Source organism: Alexandromys fortis, unplaced genomic scaffold (assembly GCF_014885135.2).
Source record: "Alexandromys fortis isolate MF-2015 unplaced genomic scaffold, M_Fortis_MF-2015_v1.1 scaffold_382, whole genome shotgun sequence".
Lineage (NCBI taxonomy): Eukaryota > Metazoa > Chordata > Mammalia > Rodentia > Cricetidae > Alexandromys > Alexandromys fortis.
Window position 1 is genome coordinate 132,083 of NW_026068256.1, and position 23,115 is coordinate 155,197.

At 42.0% G+C, this 23,115-nt stretch overlaps 1 protein-coding gene across 1 annotated transcript in view; it reads left to right on the forward strand.

Annotated features, from left to right (window-relative positions):
• Sppl3 (signal peptide peptidase like 3) overlaps window positions 1-23,115 on the forward strand; it is a 101,920-nt gene that overhangs the window by 73,479 nt on the left and 5,326 nt on the right. Inside the window, exons 3-8 of the mRNA XM_050131541.1 lie at window positions 2,530-2,618; window positions 14,330-14,449; window positions 14,952-15,030; window positions 16,203-16,315; window positions 20,790-20,896; window positions 21,329-21,492. Coding sequence (XP_049987498.1) covers window positions 2,530-2,618; window positions 14,330-14,449; window positions 14,952-15,030; window positions 16,203-16,315; window positions 20,790-20,896; window positions 21,329-21,492 — 672 coding nt within the window. The remainder of the gene's footprint in view (window positions 1-2,529; window positions 2,619-14,329; window positions 14,450-14,951; window positions 15,031-16,202; window positions 16,316-20,789; window positions 20,897-21,328; window positions 21,493-23,115) is intronic.

Genomic DNA, 23,115 nt, shown 5'->3' on the forward strand with positions numbered 1-23,115 from the left:
CCTTACACATACGCAGAAAAACATAATTGCTGTAAATATAAAATTTAAAAAGTTAAGGGCAAGCCAGGCAGTGGTTGCACATGCCTTTAGTCCCAGCACTCAGGCAGTAGAGGAAGGTATGGATCTCTCTGCTGAGTTTGAGGCCAGTCTGGTCTACAGACCAAGTCCCAGGACAGCCAAAGCTACACAGAGAAACCCTGACGGGGGGAGGAGGGACAAATAATAAATAAAGACTTTAAAAGACTCAGAAAAGATGCATGTTGCTTATACTCATCAAAGGGGAGATAGAGTACTCTGTCTGCATTTCCACAGAGAGAGAATATAGCCCTGAGTGTTAACTTTTATAAGAGAACATTGTTGCGGAATGTTTAACTATATAAAGTTATGTTGCATTTGTTTAATTATGTAAATATATATTGCACTTGTTCATGTCATGGAATATTTAACTATGTAAAGATATGTTACATTTGTTTAATTATGTAAAGATGTGTTGCTGTTTTACCTTGCCTGCCTAAGGCACCTGATTGGTCTAATAAAAAACTGAATGTCCAGTAGCAAGGGAGGAGGTATAGGTGGGATTTCTATGCAGGAAGAGTAGGTAGGAGGAGGAATTTAGACCGAAAAGGAGACAACAGGGAGACGCCAGGGGTCAGACAGACAGACAGACACAAAAGAAGGAAAGTAGGACGTACAGAACAAAAGAAAGGTAAGAAGCACTGAGGCAAAATGTAGATGATTAGAAATAGGATAAATTAGGTTAAAAGAGCTTGGTGGGACAAGCCTAAGCTAAGGCCAAGTATTCATAATTAACAATACTTCCCTGTGTCTTTATTTTATATTTCTTTTCATATGTGCATGCACACACACACACACACACAACTTGCTGTAACCAGTTCTCTCATTCCACCACATGGGATCCAGGTAGCTGGACTTGCAGCAGAGTCATTTCATTGGGCCTCCTAAATGCCTATTCATATATGATAAAAGATCTTCAAATTAAAACTGGTAGACAGAGAAGAAAAACAAAGCCCACAAATATAACTAAAGATAAATGTCCCTCAATTCAATAACTGAACAAGACAAGTAGGAATAAAATGAACAACAGTATAGTCAATTTAATGTTCTTGTATGTCTGTGTCATGTGTGCATGCCATGTACAGGTCAGAGGTAGATAGCTGATGTCTTCTTCCTCAGTCTGTCTCTCGTGGAACTTTGAGCTCATCAGTTGGGCTAGACTGGCTGACGAGTAAGCTTCATGGATTGCCTGGTTCTTTCTCCCAGCACTTGATTACATATGTGTGCCATCATGGTTTCTAGGGATCCAAACTCAGGACTGCGCTGCAGTCTTGACTGAGCAATCTCTGTGGGGTTACTCTAGCTGGCGTTTGTGAAGTGCCCCCAAACAAAACCACGTTCCTACCATACGGGAAGATATTTGCTAATATTGGACATATCAAAACACATGAAACAAGCTGGAATAATACAAACATCATCTGTACTCCTTATTAACCCATGCTACCATACAAAATACCATATAACCTAGGTGGCTTAGACAACAGAAATTTACTTTCTCAGGGTTCTGGAGGCTGGAACTCCAAAATGAGATGCATGATTGGACCATTGGCCAGACTGTCAGACCCAATTAACATCAGCATCTCAGTGTGTAAGGTCCCCAGCCTTGTCCTTCCCAACACTTGACGGTTAATCTAGCTTTTGATTCTTGCCATTCTCTACAAGTTCTTACCAGTTACATGATTGCAGGTATTTTCTACCATCTTGGTGTAAGTGGCCTTTGTTTATCTTTATTTATTTTATTTATTCATTTAATGGTTTTTCAAGGCAGGGTTTCTCAGTGTCACTGCCCTAACTGTCCAGGAACTAGCTCTTGTAGACCAGGCTGGCCTCGAACTCAGAGGTCCACCTGCCTCTGCCTCCTGAGTGCTAGGATTAAAGGCGTGCGCCACTACCGCCCAGCTGTTTATTATATTTTTAAGAACGTTGTTAGAAGCACAGATGTTTTCACCTTAGAGAGTTTTCAGTGTACCCTCTTAAAAACTGTTGCTTGGGTATAAAAATCCCAAAATGTGCTTGCTCTTACCCAGCATTTCTCTGTCCAGATTTTTATCACAAGAAAATAAAGCCGGGCAACAGTGGCACCCACCTTTAATCCCAGCACTCCAGAGTCAGAGGCAGTCAGATCCCTGTGAGTTTGAGGCTAGCGTGGTCTATAAGAACTAGTTCCAGGACAGCCAGAGCTGTTATGCAGAGAAACCCTGTCTTGAAAAGGCAAAAGAAAGGAAATAAAGAAGGATGAGTGTTAAGAGAGACTGACTGAAAGATCCAGCTACACTGGAGTGCATTTTGTAGCCAGGAGAATTCTTGAACTGACACTGGTAGACTGTATCCATAGTTCAGAAGAGATCATCATTTCCCTAGTAACTTAACATTTTAGAACACTGTCTAATGACTGGCCTTGTTAAGTTCTTTCTTAAGCAAAACTGAAATTTACCTGTTCAATTTTTTTTGCAGGTCTCTTAATATGGACTTTGAAAACCAAGATAAGGAGAAAGACAGTAGCAGTTCTTCCGGGCCTTTCAGTGGCAACAGTACCAATAACAGTAAGACTCTCCTGTCAGTCATCCCCACCCCCATGTGTTCACCTCAGCTGGCCTCCCTCTACTTCTAGTTAATCATATGATGGGCTTTGGTTTGATGGGCCAATAAGTAGTCTAATACAGATAGTCCAGTCTGTAGTCTATCATCTGCCACACTGTTATATTCTAAATCTGTACCCACTGACTGCTTAAGCCTAGTGCTTGCTTCCATCAAGATAAGTGGGGTGGGTGTCTACCTGCTTGTGACTTTGATGGCTCTTTTGTGAGGTTGGTTACTTTGTATTGATGACAGTTTCATTCAGTGACTCAGAGAGAGAGAGAGAGAGAGAGAGAGAGAGAGAGAGAGAGAGAGAACACATCCAAGTACTTGAAAATACAGTTTTCAAAAAATAGGAGTGTGTAAACAAATTGTTTATCTATACAGTGGAATATTATTTCATATTTAATAATGAAGTACTGAGGGGCAAGGAAATGCTCTTTTCAGTAAAGTGCTTACCCTGCGAGCATGGGACCCAGCACCCATGTAATAACCTAGGCTAGTGGCATGTACGTGTAACCCCAGTGCTGGGGAGGCAGAGGTAAGAGCATCTCCAGGGTTTGCCGGCCAGGGAGCCTGGTCTACTCCGTTAGCTCTAATTAGGCTGAGACCCTGCCTCGAAAAATCAGTTGGAAAACAGAAGACACCAGAATTAACTTCTGACTTGCACATATGTATCTATGCACTTCATATAAAAACATGTTTGTATACTATATATATATACACACCATGTTCATAAAATGAAATTCTAGTACATGCTTCAATACAGATGAAGCTTGTACTATACTAAGTAAAGGAAGCCAGGCACAGTTACTTCCTGTGTATGAAATCCCCCAAACAACACATATGTCTGGACAAGAAGTGGATTCGGTAGTTGCCTGGGACTGGAGAGAAGTAGGAAGATTAACTGCAAATGGAGGCAAAAACTAGAGTGTAGTGATTTCAGAGAAATGGATTAAAATTTTGTATCTAAAATGGGTTAGTTTTTATGGTGCGTGAATTGTACCTCAGTAGAGTTAGAGAAAATGCAGTGCTTGTTATGGAAAGAGATGAGAAATAAGAAGAGCTGGTTGATCTGGCAGTAGATTTCCCTGCAGCACCACAAAGAAGGCTTGCCCATAGTAGTAGCATTTATACTGAGTACTTTCATTTACACATGGTTTGTTACGTGCGTTAAAGAAGAAAAGCGCCAGAGCTGTTCCCTCCTGCATGTGAGGGTGTACTAGCACCCAGCACCAGAAAGACAGGAATAAGCTCTAGAAACCAAGTTGTTCACCTCCCAGAAAGAGAGCAAAGAAAGTTGACCACAATGGCGGGTCACTAGGTCTTTTCTCTGGAGAATGATAGGGCTGACAATGGCAGCGACATCAGCCTTCCAGGAGAGGGAAGTGTGATTTCAGACAGGAGGAGAAAATGAGCATGACACTGGGACAGGTTATTACCTAGCCTGCCAGTGAGGGCTGTGTCTTAGAATAGTGACAGAATATGGACCATGGGTTGGAGAGAGACCACTTAATGCGTTTATTTTTATTTATTCCTTAATACTTAATACCAAATTGCACTTCTCTGGTTTTTTTACGTCAAAGTGTGAAGTGAACATGACAAAGACAATAAAATAAAATCATTTAAATAGAATGAATCTCAGCCAGGTAATGGTGGTGCACACATTTTATCCCAGCACTCAGGAGACAGAGGCGGTGAGATCTCTCTCTGTATGTTTGAAGCCAGCCTGATCTACAGAGCGATTTCCAAGACAGCTAGGGCTACACAGAGAAACCCTGTTTTGATAGAGAAAGAAAGAAAGAAAGAAAGAAAGAAAGAAAGAAAGAAAGAAAGAAAGAAAGAAAGAAAGAAAGAAAGAGAGAAAGAGAGAGAAAGAAAAAGAAAGAAAGAAAAAGAGAGAAAGAAAGAAAGAAAAAGAAAGAAAGAGAAAGAACGAATTAGACCTGAAGAGATAGCTTAGAGTTTAAGAGCAATGGCTGCTCTTCCAGAGGACCTGAGCTCAATTCCCAGCAACCACGTGGTAACTCACAACCATCTCTAGTGGGATCTGATGCCCTCTTCTAGCATTAAGACATACATGTAGACAGATCACTCGTGTACAAAATAAATCAACATAAAATACATAAAACAAAAATAATTTTTAAAAATTTAAAAAAAAAAAAAACAATAAATCTTGAGCAACCTGAGGTGGCCTTAAATCTCAGCCATTGAGAAGTAGGAGCAAGTAGATTTCTGTGAGCTTTAGGTTAGCCATGTCTACAAAGTGAGTTTCAGGCCAACCAGGGCTCATAGAGAGAGGCTCTGCCTTTTTTTTTTTTTTTTAAAAAAAAAAGTCTTATACAAGGTGATAAAATCTTTGGGTGAAATAAAGTCAGTACCAATAATTTCCTAGAAAGCACACTAAAACCACACAGTGAAAAATGAATTTCAGATTGATGTGTTACATAACTGTTATGTTCTGTTAGTACCTCAAGCCAAATCACTTACACCCTGTAACTTTCTTTTTGTTTTGGAGACAGGCTTTCTCTGTGTAGCCCTAGCTGTCCTGGAACTCACTCTGTAGACCACACTGGCCTAGAACCCAAAGATCTGCCTGCCTCTGCCTCCCGAGTGGCTTTAAAGGATTTAAAGGAGTGCACCACCATTACCTAGCTTTTAATTTTATTTCTTATGTCCTGTATTGTGTAGCATATATACAAATGGTGTAATTAAAACAAGATTCTAATCTCTGATACACTGCATCACAGAATCTAGGGGAATCTGCAGTGTGCCCAAGTAAAATCTCATTCAACAGACAGTGGAAGGAAGTACCTGCTAATACTAGTTTTTATTTCTTATTATTTATCAGGGTCAAAAGAGAGTCATGTACCTCCACAGTAACACACTGAGACCCAGATGCCAAGAAGATTATGATAAAATGCAGTTCTCTTTGATTTAATATGGGAAAGTATCAAGAAAGTAAAAGCCATTGTAGAGAAAACCAGCACTCAGCTGTAGAGTGTTCTATCAGCCTAGGTTGAAAGGACAGTATGGAAAACAGGTCATATTTCAAAAATCATAGAATCAATGTCCAGAAAGCTGAATGGGAGCACAGGCTACTGTGTAGACGCTAAAGAAAATGGTTCCAGGACAGGCTCCAAAGCTACAGTGAAACACTGCCTCGGAAAATTAAAAAAAAAAAAAAAAAAAAAAAGATGAAGAAGAAAGAAAAGAAACTGGAGTCCTCAGTGACCTGCAGTACACAAGAGCTGAGGGGAGGCTCTCAAAAGAGGAAGGTGCTAAGTTAGTGCCAAGATGCTGTCAAGAGGATTTTAGACTGATTAAAGGAGAAAGTGACCAGATGGAGATTTGAAAAAGATCACAATTGTCCACTTCCAGAATACCCAGGAGTCAAGGAAGTTGTGGCAAACGAACAAAACATGAAAGTATGGTGTAGATCATGGGCCACCATCCTGAGTGGAAGTGCAGGTCACAGGCCACCGTCCTTAGTGGAAGCCAGAATAAATGGTTCTAGGTTACTTGCTTTGGCTGTCAGGAATGTCTAGATTGCCCCTGACTATTGAAGGAACTGGAAGTGCTAAATGTTAGCAAGGGTTAGATCAGCCACGTGACCCACCCCAAAACATCAAACTGTAAAATAATGGTAACTGTTCTTCCTGTGGGGTCCTTGTAGTGATATTTGTATTTTAATAAGTAAAGCTTGCATGAAGCTCAGAGAGTAAAACAACCCCACTGGTGAGCCTTACAAACCAGGCAGTGGTGACACATGTCTTTAATCCCAGTAACCACAGTAGTTTGTAATAGAAACCGGGTAGTAGTGGTGCACACCCTTAATCCCATCCCTAGAGAGGAATATAAAATGGGAGGAGACAGCTCTTAGTCTCCTTCTGAGGATTCCTGGAGGCAGGATCGCCATTTTGGCACAAGGTAAAGGTAAAAGCCAGTGGCTGGCTTTTTTGCTTTTCTGGTCTTCATGCTAGACCCCAGTATCTGTCTCTGAGTTTTTATTAATCAGCTGTAGATTCCTAGGATACCTGATGAACGACCCAGGAGTTATCACTTCAGGTTATGAAAATGCTCTGCCTGTTAGCTAAGGATAGGAGAGCCCTCCTTGAGAATATAGCACTTAGTTCATTAGAAATCAGGAAAGCAAACTGTAAACGTCTGAAATAGCACTGCACAGCCACCAGAACAGCTCAAGATGAAACCCTCGCCACACCTAGAATCTTCTTATATTTCTTGGGAGAGTGTACAGTGACAGTCACTATGGAAACTGTTTGACATTATCTACAGAGGGTAAAAATCAACCCCCTCCCCAACCCAGTAGTCACAGGCATGTATAGGTGAAAGATTATAGATGGCAATATGCAAATATTAGGGTCAAAGGGTGAGGCAGGAACCCTGAGGAAGGGCCTGCACCTGTGGTCTGAGACAAACTAACCAGATAGGAGAAATGAAATAGTTCTGGGAAGAACACCAAAGCAGACCTCGCCCTGTCGTCGGGGTTTCTGTCCTGCCTGGTTCCCCAGCTGTTTAGTCCCAAGAAAACCATACGGAGTCTACATTAGTTATAAACTGATTGGCCCATTAGCTCAGGCTTCTTATTAACTCTTAAAACGTATATTAGCCCATTATTCTTGTCTGTGTTAGCCATGTGACTTGGTACCTTTTTTAGCGAGGCAGTCACATCTTGCTTGCTCTGTGGCTGGACCAGAACTACAGAGTTCTCCTGTTCTCATTGACCTGCCTCTATTTCCTGTCTGGTTGTCTCACCAATCTTCCTGCCTGGCTACTGGCCAATCGGCATTTATTTAAAATATAATTGACAGAATACAGGCCATTGTCCCACACCACCACCACCCCCCCTCCGAGGGGCATGCTGCCTGTTGCCCTTTCCCCTGGTAAACTTGAGAGATCGCCTATGTCTGGTGCAGCTGTTTGTAGTAGATTACAGTGTGGCTAAGGAAGGCTTTTAGAAAGCATCTGCCTCTTGGAGGAAGGAACACCAACGGTAGATAAGAGGAAGAGAAACTGCAGGCCAGAGTTGGAGGTCCAGGTCCTAGAGGCAACCTTCCTATGATCAGCTCACTGCTCTCACTCTGAATGATGTCCTTTTGCTTTTCCTTTATTGTCTACCAATCATTTGGTGGCTCTTAATACCCAGCCATAAATCGTCCTTGCAAAGTACAGGGCTGGCACTGCTGCCATGATTGAGATCAGAGGAAACATACCTGTAACATGAACTGTAACCCATTCTTGGGAAACTAAGGAAGAAGAATTGCAACTTTAAGGTCAGCCTGATCTATAGAGCAGCCTGGGCTACAAAGTGATATAGTCTGTCTCCAGTTTTTTCTACACCCTGGAAACTCAGGTAGGACACAGGCTTCCCTGGGTGCCTCTGTTCGGCATTGCTATCTTGCTATGCTGAACAATCAGGGACCTCCCCAGAAACATAAGTTTTTGGGGTGCAGGAATATTAATCTGGGTATTCCATTGCTGCAATAGGTCTTGACCCCACAAATTCACTGCAATATTAGCCACAGCCTTCCTCTCTGTCCTTTTGGCCCTATGCATTTGACCCAGCTCATGCTTTGTTTTACTTAAGATAGGGTTCCAATTTCTAGAGGAACTGAACATCTACCTCTTGCAGGGGGCAATTCAGATGCCACGATTTTGGGGTGATGATACTTACATTTGCACCTGTGTCTAGTAAGCCTTCAATAAAATGTCATTTATACACACTCTTAGCTTTAGTCTTTGATCATTTATAGAAGTCTGCCAGAATATGCATTTCCTATGTTCTACTGGAGTGTTCGATTCATCCTCCACATCTACTCCATCATCCAGACCAGCATGGTTTTTTTTACAGTAGGCACTGGATTTTTTAATTTTTTCTGGTGAGACACATTTTTCACAGTAACTGGGAATGATTGGACCACATTTCAGGCCCCCCAAGGGGTTTTCCGATGGTATTGGGTTGCCTTGTCTATCCTTTGTTGACCTACATTCATTGGTCCAGTGTCAGCCTTTGCCACACCTCCTATATATACCTTGAAGGCTGAGTCCTCCTTTTCTTGCCATTCCCAGAGGAGACATTATTCCCAGGAATTCCTTGTCTACAATCCCTTCTCAGATGTCCTATTCTACCACAATTAAAACATTTGGTATTTTGATGTCTCCTCATACCATTGGAAATTGCTTCTATCCAAGCTTCAGTAACTATAGTCAAGTGTCTCAATATTCATTATTTGTAAGATCCATTAATCCATTGGTGCTGATCTGACCTTTAAAGGCCCAAGAATCTTTTTGCATTCTAAGTTGACATTCTCAAAAGCCTAAGATTCAATTAGTACACATTTAGCTTCTGGGTCTGTTACCCCTATCTATACAGCCTTAGTTAGACTTTGTAAAATGTCACTAAAGGGTTCTCTCTGACCCTGTTTAACCCTAATATATCATTCAATTTTCTTTCTTGGTTCCTGAATCCTGTCCCAAGCATTTAAAGCTTCTGTGCTACATAGGGACAAGGTGTGTTCATTGTAAAGAGCCTGATCCTGAGGATCAGAGTAAAGACCCTCGCCCAGAATTTGATCTTGGGAAATCTTAAGTCCTTTTGCTTTTCCCTGTTTCTCTAAAATTTTTGCTTCTTCTCTCCAGTAATAATTCCAAAGCAACTGAGGTCCATTTTTTGGACTGCTGAGATTAACTGAATCCAGTCCGTGGCGTTGCTTTGTTGCTTGAAGCCCATGTTTTGACCATTTTCTTAATGAAGGACGAATGTATTCCATAAGATACAATTGCTTGTTTAATTTCCTTTAGATCAGTCATACATATGGACTCCCATGTATATTCTTTAACTACTGTAGGGTATTTGGTGCCAGATGCTCTTTCTGATATCACTGGAAAAACAGGTATAACTCTGGGTAAGTTATCCCAGAATACCAGTACATACTGATAAGGCTACATTTTGTCTTTGTACCTTTTGTCCCTGGTTGTCAAATTCGATAAATTCCTCAAACTTTTCAAATTACCACTGCCTTTTGTAAAGTCTGGATCTCCTGTCCAGTGTTCTCTTCTAATGCCCTCACTGAGGATTCCAGGGTGTGAAGTCTGTCCAGTTAAAGATAGCGTCTCATCCTTGGACATAATTTTTATAATATGCATATTACCTTCCTGGAGGGACATTATATCAGTCAGTCTATCATAACCATTTGACAGGGTCTGATCAATACATTCAGCAGTATGAATTCTCTCAGACAATGTCTCAGCACCCTCTATCATCGAGTTTTGTCAAATTGGTTGTATCCTTTTCCAGAATGCTGAATTTACCTTTTAGTTGGTTAGTATCAGTCTGTAAAGACTGTATCATTTTTCAAAGTGCATCATTCTTGGCCCTATTATCAAACCATGTTTTTAAGGAGAAAATACGAAGGACAAAGCTAAACCCCAGAATCAAATAGAGGGATGTAGGAAGGAAATCATATAAACCTTGCATAACATCATACATGGTATAAGTAAAAAAGCCATTGAACTGGATTGCTGAATTGTCTGTAATCTTGCCCTTTTAAATTATAAATTTATATTTTAAATTATAAATCTTGGGCTGGAGAGATGGCTCAGCAGTTAAGAGCACTGCCTGCTCTTCCAAAGGTCCTGAGTTCAATTCCCGGCAACCACATGGTGGCTCACAATCATCAGTAATGAGATATGGTGCCCCCTTCTGGCCTGCAAGCATACATACAGACAGAATATTGTATATATAATAAATAAATAAATAAATAAATAAATAAATAAATAAATAAATAAATGTTGAAAAAATAGGCTTTAAAATTATAAATCTTACCTGTGGCTGGAGTAGGGGCAATAACCATTATCTGCCAGTAGGTGTCATGGCACACTTGTAGCCGTGTGGTCAGTTTGAATCTGATTTGAGCGTTAAATGCTGAAAGATACGCTCAAATTAAAAACAGTTATTTAGTGTAAATCACAGACTGTGTGCTCCACGGAGGTTCCTGATTGGTCAGCAGTCATACAAGCACAAGAATAGCAAGGTAGCAATGTCATACAGAGGCACCTGGGGAAGCCCACATCCCGCCTGAGTTTCCACAGTGTAGGAAAAAACTGGGCTCAGAAGTCAGCTGAGACATTTAATGAAAAAATATGAAGGACCGTGGCTACTCAGGGCCACTGCATGGAAATTCTATACCCAAATGAGTGACGTGGAGCCTAATGGTGACTGGCTAGGATGTAGAATAAGAGGAATATTCCTCCATTGCTGGTGGGAGTGCAAACTCATACAGCCACTTTGGAAATCAGCATGGCAGTTTCTCAGAAACTTGGGAGTCAACCTCCCTCAAGAACCAGCAATACCACTCTTGGGCATATGCTCAAAGGATGCACACTCACACCACAGGGACATTTGCTCAACCATGTTCATAGCATTATCTTAGTAGCTAGAACCTGGAAACTACCTGGATGCCCACTCAGCCGAAGAATAGATAAAGAAAATGCAGCACATTTACACAGTTGAGTACTACTCCGTGGTTAAAAAAAAAAAAAAAAAAAGAAATCTTGAAATTTGCAGGCAAATGGATGGCACTAGGAAAAAAAAAAGCACATTCTGAGTCAGGTAACCCAGACCCAGAAAGACAGCCATGGTATATTGGACGTAAAACAAAGAATAGCAAGCCTATAGTCCACGACCCCAGAGAAGCTAGGTAAAAAGGAGAACCCTAAAAGAGACATACATGGATCTTCCTAGGAATAGAGAAATAGACAGGATCTCCTGAGTGAATTGGGAATGTAGGAGTGGAGGAGGGGAGGAGGGGTACATGAGGGAATGGGATGGTCCAGGTGGGAGAAGGAGAGAGAGGAAGAGTAAGGAAAGAGATATCTTGATTGTGGGAGCCACTGTGGGACTAGTGTGAAACATGGCACCAGGGAAATTCTCAGGAATCTACAAGAAGGACCCCAGCTAAGAACCTAAACAAAAGTGGATAGGGTACCTGAACTGGCCTTCCCTGTAATCAGATTGATAGCTACCTTAATTGTCATCATAGAACCTTCATCCAGCAACTGATGGAGGCAGTTAACACTGGGCCGAGCTTCTGGAGACCAAAGAGAGGGAGGAGCAATAATATGAGCACAGGCGTCAAGACCATGATGGGGATACTTACAAAAACAGCTGACTTGAGCTAATGGGAGCTCACTGACTCAGGCCTGACAGCGGGGGAACCAGCATAGGACCAAATTAGGCCATTTGAATGTGGGTGACAGTTGTGTGTCTGGGGCAGGCTGTGGGGACAACTGGCAGTGGGACTAGGGTTTATCCCTAGTGCTTGAACTGGCCTTTTGGAGCCCATTCATTTTGAAGGACTTCTTTGCTCAGCCTAGATATAGGGAGGAGGACTTGGTCCTGCCTCAAAGTGATGTGTCAGACTTTGTTGACTCCCCATGGGAAGTCTTACCCTCTCTGAAGAGTGGATGGATGGAGGGAGGTGAGAGGGGTGGGGGGGGTGGAGTGGGAACTGGGATAGGTATGTAAAATGAGAAAAGATTGTTTTAAAAAATAAATAGGAAGGAAGAAGAAAGAAAGAAAAGAGAAAGAAAGAAAGAAAGAAAGAAAGAAAGAAAGAAAGAAAGAAAGAAAGAAAGAAAGAAAGAGAGCAAAGAACAGGGGGCCTGGAAAAAATAGCTTAGCAGTCAAGGGCACTGACTGCTGTCCCAGAGGACCCAGATTCAATTCCCAGCACCCACATGCCAGCTCACAACTGTCTGTAACTCCAGTTCCAGAGGATACCCTCACACAGACAAGTGTATACAGAAAATATAAATAAATAAATAAAATATTTTAAAAAGGGAAAAAACAACAACCAATGAGCTACATCCTGTTGTATCCAGGATTTATTCTCTATTACTCTCCTATTCTGGTGTCTTTGAAAGCTCACACTCAATACCTTCTCTGATTGGCTGTTTGAAGCTGCCTTTCCTACACTTCCCTACCAGAATGACAGTGAATCAATTTACTGAGAGAAATGATGCCTATGAGGGTGTGTGTGTGTGTGTGTGTGTCATGAGCATGCCACATGTCCAAGGAAGCCAAAAGAGGATGTCAGGTCCTCCTGAAACTGGAGTTACAGACTGTTGGGAGCTGCCATTTGTGTTCTGAGAACTGAAACTTGGGTCCTCTGCAAAAACAACAAATATTCTAAACTATTGAGCCATCTTTCCAGTCCAAAATTATTTTAATACTACATAAGCATGTGTATACATGTGTATGAAGCTGTAGGACAACCTCAGTTGTCACTTCGACAATGCCATCCACCTCCTTTAGGACAGTCTCTCATTGGCCTGGTGTTGAACAGTTTTGCTCTACTGATTGATTATCTAGCCCCAGAGACCTCACGTGTACACACCACACCCAGCAGTTTTGCTTTGGATTTTTTACATATGGTTTTGAGAATTAAACTCAGGTACTTGGGCTTCCAAAACTAGTGTTTACCTACTGAGCTATCCCCTAGCACCAGGAAATTATTCTTGGGGTTTTTTTACCCCCCTTCAAGACAGGGTCTCACTAAGAAGCCTTAGCTACCTGGAACTCACTCTAGACCAGGCTGCCCTCAAACTCACAGAGATCTGCCTGTCTCTGTCTCCCAAGTGCTGGGTTAAAGTCCTGCACCACCACACCTGACTCCTCTGGTTCCCGAGTGCTGGGGTTAAAGTCCTGCACCACCACCACCCAGCTCAGAGGAAGTGTCTGTGGTTACTGTAGTAGTGAAAGCACCCAGGACAGCAAGAAGCTTGCAGTCTCATTGAGAGGAAGTCATCAGGCCTAGGGACCCACACGTCACACAGTAATCCTAAAAGCCACCTGCATTTCATGGGTTATTGCATTAAGTATGTGGACATGTTCTGCCCAGGCTGAGTGGGAAACTAGATTCCTTGAAGGACAAGAGATGGCAGCTCTAGGATATGGAGTTTGGACAAAAATTGAAATAATGGTAGGTCTAGAGACGGATGGCTAGTTCCAGCTCACTGATGTTAAGAAATATTTCAGAGAGCTGGAAAGAGAGCTCAGCAGTTAAGAGCACTGGCTCTTCTGTTTGAGTCCCAGCACCCACATGGTGCTTCACAACTGTCTGTAACTTCAGTTCTGAGCGATCTCATGTCCTCTTCTGGCTCCTGTGGGCACTGCATACATGCGGGCAAATCTCCTAAAAATTTAAAGAATACACTGAAGTTTTGGTATGCCGAAACAGGGTTTCTCTGTGTAGCTTTGGAGCCTGTCCTGGAACTCACTCTGTAGACAAATCAGGCCTCGAATTCACAGAGAACTAACTACCTGCCTCTGCTTCCCGAGTACTGAGATTAAAGGTGTGTCACCACCGCCCAGCCTTGGTACTTTTTATATTCTCTTGAGTAGAATGGATTCTGTCCTGGCCACATGCTGAGGTATTTCTTTGTTGCTCTATTACTTTCCAGTTAAGGTCTTAAAAATCCTTAAGCTGTGAAAACCACATAAATTCTAAAATGCCTGAGCTCTTCTTTTAAACCTAGCATAGGTGATGTTGGCTCATTGTGTAAGACTCAGTTTGTACAGTAAATTGTGAAGCGGGAAGGCGTGTGGCCATCTTGCCTGAAGTAAGTGGTCAGTGTGTCTTGTTCTCTCTTTCAGGTATCCAGACCATTGACTCCACCCAAGCTCTGTTCCTACCCATTGGAGCGTCTGTCTCTCTCCTAGTAATGTTCTTCTTCTTTGACTCAGTTCAAGTAGTTTTCACAATATGTACAGCAGGTAAATTAGCTTCAAGTATACTAAAAGGAAAAAATTAAATTTTTAATCATTGTTCAAATATTATGATGTAAATATCTTCTGTGCCATGAAAGTCAAATCTTGATTCTGTTAACACCGTCTGAAAGAAGGTGGGCATTGGAAAAGTGAAGAACTTCAGTGACAGTAGATGTCTGTGGCGTCTTTCTGCCAGGCAGCCCAAAGGCCCGTTCAGCATAGTGGCCAGTGCATCCTCCAGCACTGAGCCTACAGCCAGCCAAAGTCATTAGCTTTCAAGCTAAGCCATGGTGGAAGTACAGAAAAAAATAAAGTTAGTTGACTTTAGCAGTTCACCTCTGCCTGCTGCTTGTTCTTTCCTGCTGAGTTAAGAGAATAAGAAAAATCTTTACGTAACTTTCCCAGTTGTCAAGAAGGATGTGTTGGAAATCTGTTTTGCATAAGTTATGCCATTTTTCCTGTAATTAGTAAAGAAAAAGGTTTTTAATGAACCGTTTTCTTTTCCTAGTTCTTGCAACAATAGCTTTTGCTTTTCTTCTTCTCCCGATGTGCCAGTATTTAACAAGACCCTGTTCACCTCAGAACAAGTAAGTTCTTAGGGCTTTCCTCTAAATTAAGAGTGATGGATTGGCTGGAGTACACAAACAGCCAGGGGTGGGGAATGGAGATGTTTATTTTTTTTATTTTATTTTTGTTTTGTTTTTGTTTTTCGAGACAGGGTCTCTCTGTGGCTTTGGAGCCTGTCCTGGAACTAGCTCTGTTGACCAGGCTGGCCTCGAACTCACAGAGATCCACCTGCCTCTGCCCCCCCCCCCCCCCCCCCCCCCCCCCCCCCCCCCCCCCCCCCCCCCCCCCCCCCCCCCCCCCCCCCCAGTGCTGGGATTAAAGGCGTGCGCCACCACCGCCTGGCGGGAATGGAGATGTTTAGCCGCACTTGTTAAAACTGGGAGATAATGTCCCCTTTGTACCTTTTCATGACAGAAAGTACAGACAAATCTTCCCAAGTGGGAACTGGTGTAATCTGCTTTCTGCTTAGCTAGATTAGGAAGGACAGGCAGTGAGAATAATGATTGAACTCAGAATTTATTATTCTGCTGTCTTGTCAGTGCATTGTCTGCACCTTCCCTCCAGAAGCCATTGCTCCATGAAAACCATGCAGCAGCGTGCTGGTGGAGGTGGTGTCAAAGCTAATCCATGTAGCAGCTGATTTTCCAGAAATTAGTGTTGACCATGTAGATTTTCCTCCCATCTTACAAATGTTATTTCGTCATTGCTAAATGAATGGAATCTGTTCCTTCACTTCATTTTATTTTCTCTTAAGAGAAGGCTTTCCCTAAGTTCAGTTCTCCTCTAGACTGAAACCTATGTCAATAATTCAGTACAAAACACACTGTCAGACAGTGCAATGGTTCAGTGGGTGAAAGTGCTCATTGAGCTAGCCTGATGGCTTGAGCTTGATCCTTAGAATCCGCAGTGGAAGGACAGACTCCACGAAGTTGTCACCTGGCCTCTACATGTACCCCGCCCCCTCCACACACCCAATAATAGTAATAAAAAAATGTAAATTTTAAAAATGAAATGCATTGCTAAATGGGAGCTAAAGATACCTCCAACGAAGCTTGGGTCTTTTACTTTCCCAGATAATTAGGTGTTTCCTACAGCTCTGATTAGCCATTATGAGCTATGATCACGAAGAACCGCAGGAGCATTTGGTTATTGACTGAAACACGTCCCTAAATCCAATAAATGTGTCTTCCAGGATTTCCTTTGGTTGCTGTGGGCGTTTCACTGCTGCTGAGTTACTGTCCTTCTCTCTGTCTGTCATGCTTGTCCTCATCTGGGTTCTCACTGGCCACTGGCTTCTTATGGATGGTGAGTAACATGACAGGTTGTAATTATAGCTAGCATGCTTTTATAACGGGTCATGGCTTCAACTGTGGGCCAGGAACCTGTGTGAATGTGTGAATTGCAATAAAAACAAAAACAAAAAAAGAACGTCACCAGTAGAAGGTTACTAACCATACTGTGACTGGAGGTTCAGAACTAGACACATAATGGATCCACGGTTCTCACAGTGTCACCTGTGTTGGAGCATCATATCCTTTCACCAGACTTAGTCCAGAAAGCACAAGGCCCTCTGCCCAAAACACTTCAGCTCATAATGACACCTATTACATGTTATAATTATACTTTTTTTTTTTGCTTCACTTCAAAGTCTCATCTCACAGAAACACAGTGGTGTAATAGAAAACGGAAACATTTAGTATTTTCCTACTGTCATTTCTCAGCATGTAAATACTGAATTAGCATAGCTTTGGAGTGGGTTGTGTTAGAATATTGAGTTTTACAATTGCTGTTTGAGCCAGACATGGTGGCACATGCTTTTTTTTTTTTTTTAATGTATTTTCCAAATGTAGTCCCAGCTGTCCTAGAACTCCTTCTGTAGACCAGGTGGCATGTGCTTTTAATTCCAGCACTCAGGATCTCTATGAACTTAAGGTCGGTCAGCTGGTCTACAGAGCAAATACCAGGAGTCAGGGCCACCCAGTGAGACCCTCTCAAAATCTAATAAATCAATAAAATTGGTGTTTTGAGTTGCTGAACTAATTTTCATTTTTAAAAAATAATCTAGTAAATTTTGGCTCGGAATTAGGACAGAATTTCCAACAGTTTCTAAAATGGTACCAAGGATACTTCCTAGTGTTTTGTATTACATATTTATGCAGAGCAACATTCTTGCATTGACGCTGATCAAGATAGCAATCAAGTTTAGGAAATAGTGAGACATCTTTGTAGACAGTATCATTCAGCCAAGATTTATTTATGTAACAGTTGTCAGGCACAGTCTTCATTAGTATGCAGATTTTCTTTGTTTCTAATGGTAAAATTTTATGTAAACCAAAGGATTTCTTTAAGTTTATAATTTACTATCAGTGAATGTTTGCTTTGTATATCAGTTTTATATGCCTACTATCCAGGGTCACATAAACATTTATTGAGCAAACCATATAAAGACAATACTAAGAAAGAGAATTACAGACCAATCTCACTCATGAACATTGGTGCAAAAATACTAAATAAAATACTGGCAAATAGAATCCAAGAACACATCAGAACCATCATCCACCATGATAAAGTCGGCTTNACTCATGAACATTGGTGCAAAAATACTAAATAAAATACTGGCAAATAGAATCCAAGAACACATCAGAACCATCATCCACCATGATAAAGTCGGCTTCATCCCAGAGATGCAGGGATGGTTCAACATATGAAAAATCTGTCAACGTAATCCTCCATATAAACAATCTGAAAAACAAAAACCACATGATTATCCCATTAGGTGCTGCAAAAGCTTTTGACAAAATACAACATCCCTTCATGATAAAGGTCTTGGATAGAGATACAAGGTGTAGTAGGGGCTGCGGGCAGGCCTGCTTTTCGTCCCACCCGGCTTCCACTCGGCTAGCTTAGCCCCAGAAATAACAACACACAAACTGTATTCATTTAAGCACTGCCTGGCCCATTAGTTTCAGCCTCTTAATGGCTAATTCTCACATCTTGGTTAACCCATTTCTAATAATCTGTGTAGCACCATGAATTGGTAGTTTACCAAGAAAGATTCAGCATGTCTGACCTGGTGGCTTGTTCCATGGCGTCTGACCAGAGAGGAGAGGCATGGCGTCTGGCTCACTTCCCTTCTTCCCAGCATTCTGCTCTGTCTACTTCACCCACCTAAGGGTTGGCCTATCAACTGGGCCAAGGCAGTTTCTTTATTAACCAATGAAATCAACACAAACAGAAGACTCTCCCACATCAACAAGGAACATACCTAAACATAATAAAGGCAACATACAGCAAGCCAACACCAAACTAAATGGAGAGAAACTCACAGTGATCCCATTGAAGTCAGGAACAAGACAAGGTTGTCCACTCTCGCCATATCTATTCAATATAGTTCTTGAGGTCCTAACTAGAGCAATAAGACAACAGAAGGTGATCAAGGGGGATACAAATCGAAAAAGAAGTCAAACTCTCATTATTTGCTGATGATACGATAGTTTACATAAGTGATCCCAAAAATTGTAGCAAGAAACTTCTACAACTCATAAACACTTTCAGCAATGTAGCAGGATACAAGATTAACTCAAAAAAAAAATCAGCAGCCCTTCTGTAGACAGATTATAAAAATTATAAACGGACTGAGAAAGAAATCAGAGAAACATCACACTTCACAATAGCCATAAATAGCATGAAATATCTTGGAGTAACACTAACCAAACAAGTGGAAGACTTGTATGACAAGAACTTTAAAATCTTCGAAGAAAGGAATTGAAGAAGAAACCAGAAAGTGGAAAGATCTCCCATGCTCTTGGGTAGGTAGAATTAACATAGTAAAAATGGCAATCTTACTAAAAGCAATCTACACATTCAATGCAGTGCCCAGCAAAATTCTTCACAGACCTCGAAAGAACAGTACTCAACTTCATATGGAAAAGCAAAAACCCAGGATAGCCAAAACAATCCTAGACAATAAAAGAACTTCTGGAGGTATCACAATCCCTGACTTCAAACTCTACCACAGAATACTGAAAACAGCCTCGTATTGGCATAAAAACACACAGGAGGAACAATGGAACTGAATAGAAGACCCGGATATTAATTCACTTGCTTTCGAACACCTGATTTTTGACAAAGAAGCAAAAAATACCAAATGGCTAAAAGAAAGCATATTTAACAAATGGTGCTGGCATAACTGGATATCAACATGTAGAAGAATCAAAATAGATCCATATCTATCACCATGCATAAAACTCAAGTCCAAATGGATCAGAGACCTCAACATAAAGCCAGCCACACTGAACCTTATAGAAGAGAAAGTGGGAAGTACACTTGAACACATTGGCACAGGGAACCACTTCTTAAATAATAACCCCAGCAGCACAGACATTGAGACAAACAATTAATAAATGGGACCTCCTAAAACTGAGAAGCTTCTGTAAAGCAAAGGACACGGTCAACCAGACAAAACGACAGTCTACAGAATGGGAAAAGATCTTCACCAACCCCACATCAGACAGGGGTCTGATCTCCAAAATATACAAAGAGCTCAAGAAATTGGTCATCAAAAGAACAAATGATCCAATTAAAAAAATGGAGTAAAAACCTAAACAGAGAACTCTCAACAGAATCTTAACAGGAATCTTAAATGACTAAAAGACACTTAAGGAAATGCTCAACATTCTTAGCCATCAGAGAAATGCAAATCAAAACAACTCTGAGCTTCCATCTTATACCTGTAAGAATGGCCAAGATCAAAAACACTGATGACAACTTATGCTGAAGAGGTTGTGGGGAAAAGGGAACACTTCTGCATTGCTGGTGGGAGTGCAAGCTGGTACGGCCCCTTTGGATATAAGAGTGGCGATTTCTCAGGAAATTGTGCCACAAGGACATGTATAGAGCTCAATAAAAATCAGTAGCATAGAAAGAAAACTTCATGTGCATAAAAATGCTGGGATCTGCTGTGTGCAGCAGTGGTTTTCACCACAAGTCCTGTCACATGAGCAGTCACATGACCAATGTTTCCATAAGGTGGTGTGCTGCCACATGGGGGAACGCTGTTGGAAGATGTCCCAACTGTCATGTTTAGGTTTTCTCATTCATTTTTGACTTGTGTATTTACAAACCTTCACTTTTACTAAGGTTTTTGCTAAACACAGCTTAAGAAACTGGCTTTAAAGGACTTTTGTATAAATTAGGTCAGAGAAATGGAAGGAAAGCAGCTAGAGAGAGGGATGTTGGCAAATATTATGTTGTTTAAGACTAAAATGTTGCAAATATTACATTGATGGATTAATGGAGGAAATGCAATAGAGAGAAGAGTGAATTACTGAAATGAATGTTGTTTCTAAATGAAGTAAGGGGGCGTGACCCTCTTTTGGAGAAAGGGTCTCACTGTGTAGACCAGGTTGGCCTTGAACTCACAGAGATCTGCCTGCCTCTGCCTCTGAGTGCTGGGATTGAAGATGTGTGCCATTCTTGTTCTTAGCAAGAATAATATACTCTACCCACAGGGTATTGAGAAATAGAAGTGAGAATGTATCCCCTAGCTTGTGGCTAGGTAGCTCAAGATGACAGAGATCCTGGGTCTCCAGACAGCCCAGCTTTGTGTGGTAGGTAGCATAAAGAGAGCTGTCACCTACCTGAAATCCCAGCAGGTCCAGGTGTCTGAAATGAGAGTTCAGAGCACTACTACAGACTAGAGAGCTGGGTAGTCACAGACTTGTGCAAAGAGACCTGCCATCCACATACTGACTAATCCCCATGCTCACCCCACCCCCAGCTCTGGCCATGGGTCTCTGTGTTGCCATGATCGCCTTCGTCCGCCTGCCAAGTCTCAAGGTCTCCTGCCTGCTTCTCTCAGGGCTTCTCATCTACGATGTCTTCTGGGTGAGTGTCTGTTTCAGTAGAAGCCCTGTGCTCCTATGAGTTTAACTGAAGCAGTTGATGCTTAAAGCTGTCTGCTGCTAAATATATATACAAAGCCTGGCATGCTGATCATCCCAGGTGAGTCCTGCTACTCTGGGACTGCAAGTGCTGACCTTGTACAAGCATTTGTCTGTCCCTTTGTTGGTGGCCTCTGGGATACAGTAGGTAGTATGTGTGACGGGTGCAACAGGCTGTCGAGAATTCTTACATAGAATTTCCACTAGAAAGGGAAATGTGAGTGGAAAGACAGAGCGACCTCTGCAGGCCAGCACAGGAAGTAAAGATTCTTCAGCCAAAGCCTTGACCAGGGCCTTCTGATTCTGAGCTGTTGGGACAACTGACTAACGTGGGTGGCGTGCAACTTCTGTTACAGTTGTGTGTTCATTTTGGCAGGTATTTTTCTCAGCCTACATCTTCAACAGCAATGTCATGGTGAAAGTGGCCACACAGCCTGCTGACAATCCCCTTGATGTCCTATCCCGGAAACTCCACCTGGGTCCCAATGTTGGGCGTGATGTTCCTCGCCTGTCTTTGCCTGGAAAATTGGTCTTCCCAAGGTAGGACTGGCCTCTGGGTCCCCATCCTGCAATGAACATCCTGCCTTTTTGTGTGTCTTCCCCGCCATGGGCATCCATCTGTCTTCGGTAATCCCAATAACAAAATACCACAGAGATACCCAAGAGAGAACAGAGCTAAAAGGACACTGTCCATCCTGGCAGGGGAGGTGCATGTGTGGCTGTGGCTTCACCTCTCATGGTAGAAGCTTAGGGCATAACTTGTTCTCTCCAAGGATCAGGAGGCAAAGAGTCCCTCAGTATGCAACCCCCTTTGCTCCAGAGGGACCCCTTCCTCCTTCTAGGCCTTGCTTCCTAATGGTTTTTACAATCTTGGAAAACAACCACCACCTGGGGGCCAAGTATCAAAACACAAGCCTGTGGGATATTTTGTTTTCAAGCCAGGACTCATATTCTATAGTTTTCTTGCTTATTCACTTCTAGTTCTATTCCTGTATGCTCTGATAAGATTCATAAAATTGTCTCAGGTTTAAGACTTGCTTTATTGCCTAAAATGTGATGTGTTTTTAAAAGTTCGATAGGCTGCTGTGAAGAATGTGTGCTCCACGGCTATTGAAATAGTCTGTAGACATCTAGGTTTTCTTTTTTAATCTAAATCACCTACATTTAGATTAGTGGTTATTAATTTGTGGGTCGCAACCCCTTAGGGTTGAATAACCCTTTCACAGAGGTCGCAGATTAGATATTTACATTATGATGTATGACAGCAAAATTACACTTATGGAGTAGCAGCAAAAATAATTTTATGCTTGGCCATTATAACACAAAGAACTGTATTAAAGGATGAGAACTACCGTGCTAGAGTTTCTCCAGTTTTTTCCAGTCCTGAGTAGTCTCTCCTGTGAGTTCAAGGACAGCCTGGTCTACAGAACAAGCTCCAGGACAGGCTCCAAAGCTACACAGGGAAACCCTGTCTCAAAAAGAAAAAAAAAAAAAGTAATCTCACTAGTTTTGGAGAATGAGGAAGCAAGCCACGAGAGCTCTGTGCTGGGACCAAGGTCAGCACTTTCACATCCCACCAGCTGTGCAGGCCTGCTGTCCCTGTGCACTTACCGCCTACACCATCTAAACTCAGCTTGTCTCAAGCCAGACCACCTCATCCACCCATCCCCAGACTGTGACGTGTGCCTAGTCCTAGTTTCCAAGGTTTCAGAGTAGCTCATTCTCAACTCAAACTATCTCTCAAGGTGGCACCTAGTTCCGAGCCCTCTGAGATAGAAGAGTGCAGAATGCTGTCTGTCCTGCCATACCCAGCCACTTGACTGACCCTGTAGATGAGACCCTGGCTCCCCTCCTTCCTGTTCCTCACTGCTTATAGCCTTTCTGTTGTTCTGTGCTTTTCAGCTGTCCTGGCATCTCATGTGATTTCTGATGCAGCTCCTTCATTGTCACCCTGACTCTTCTCATTGGCAGCGTCATAGAGACATTGTTTAGGTTGCCGTCCTCCACCTTGGAACAAGTACTGCTTAATATTGCCACACCATTCATTGCAGTTGGCTGAAATGAACAGAATCTTTGTTTTTCTGAGACATTTGTAAAACTGTATTCTCATGGTCACAGGTTTTTTTGTTTTTGTTTTTTTCGAGACAGGGTTTCTCTCAGTAG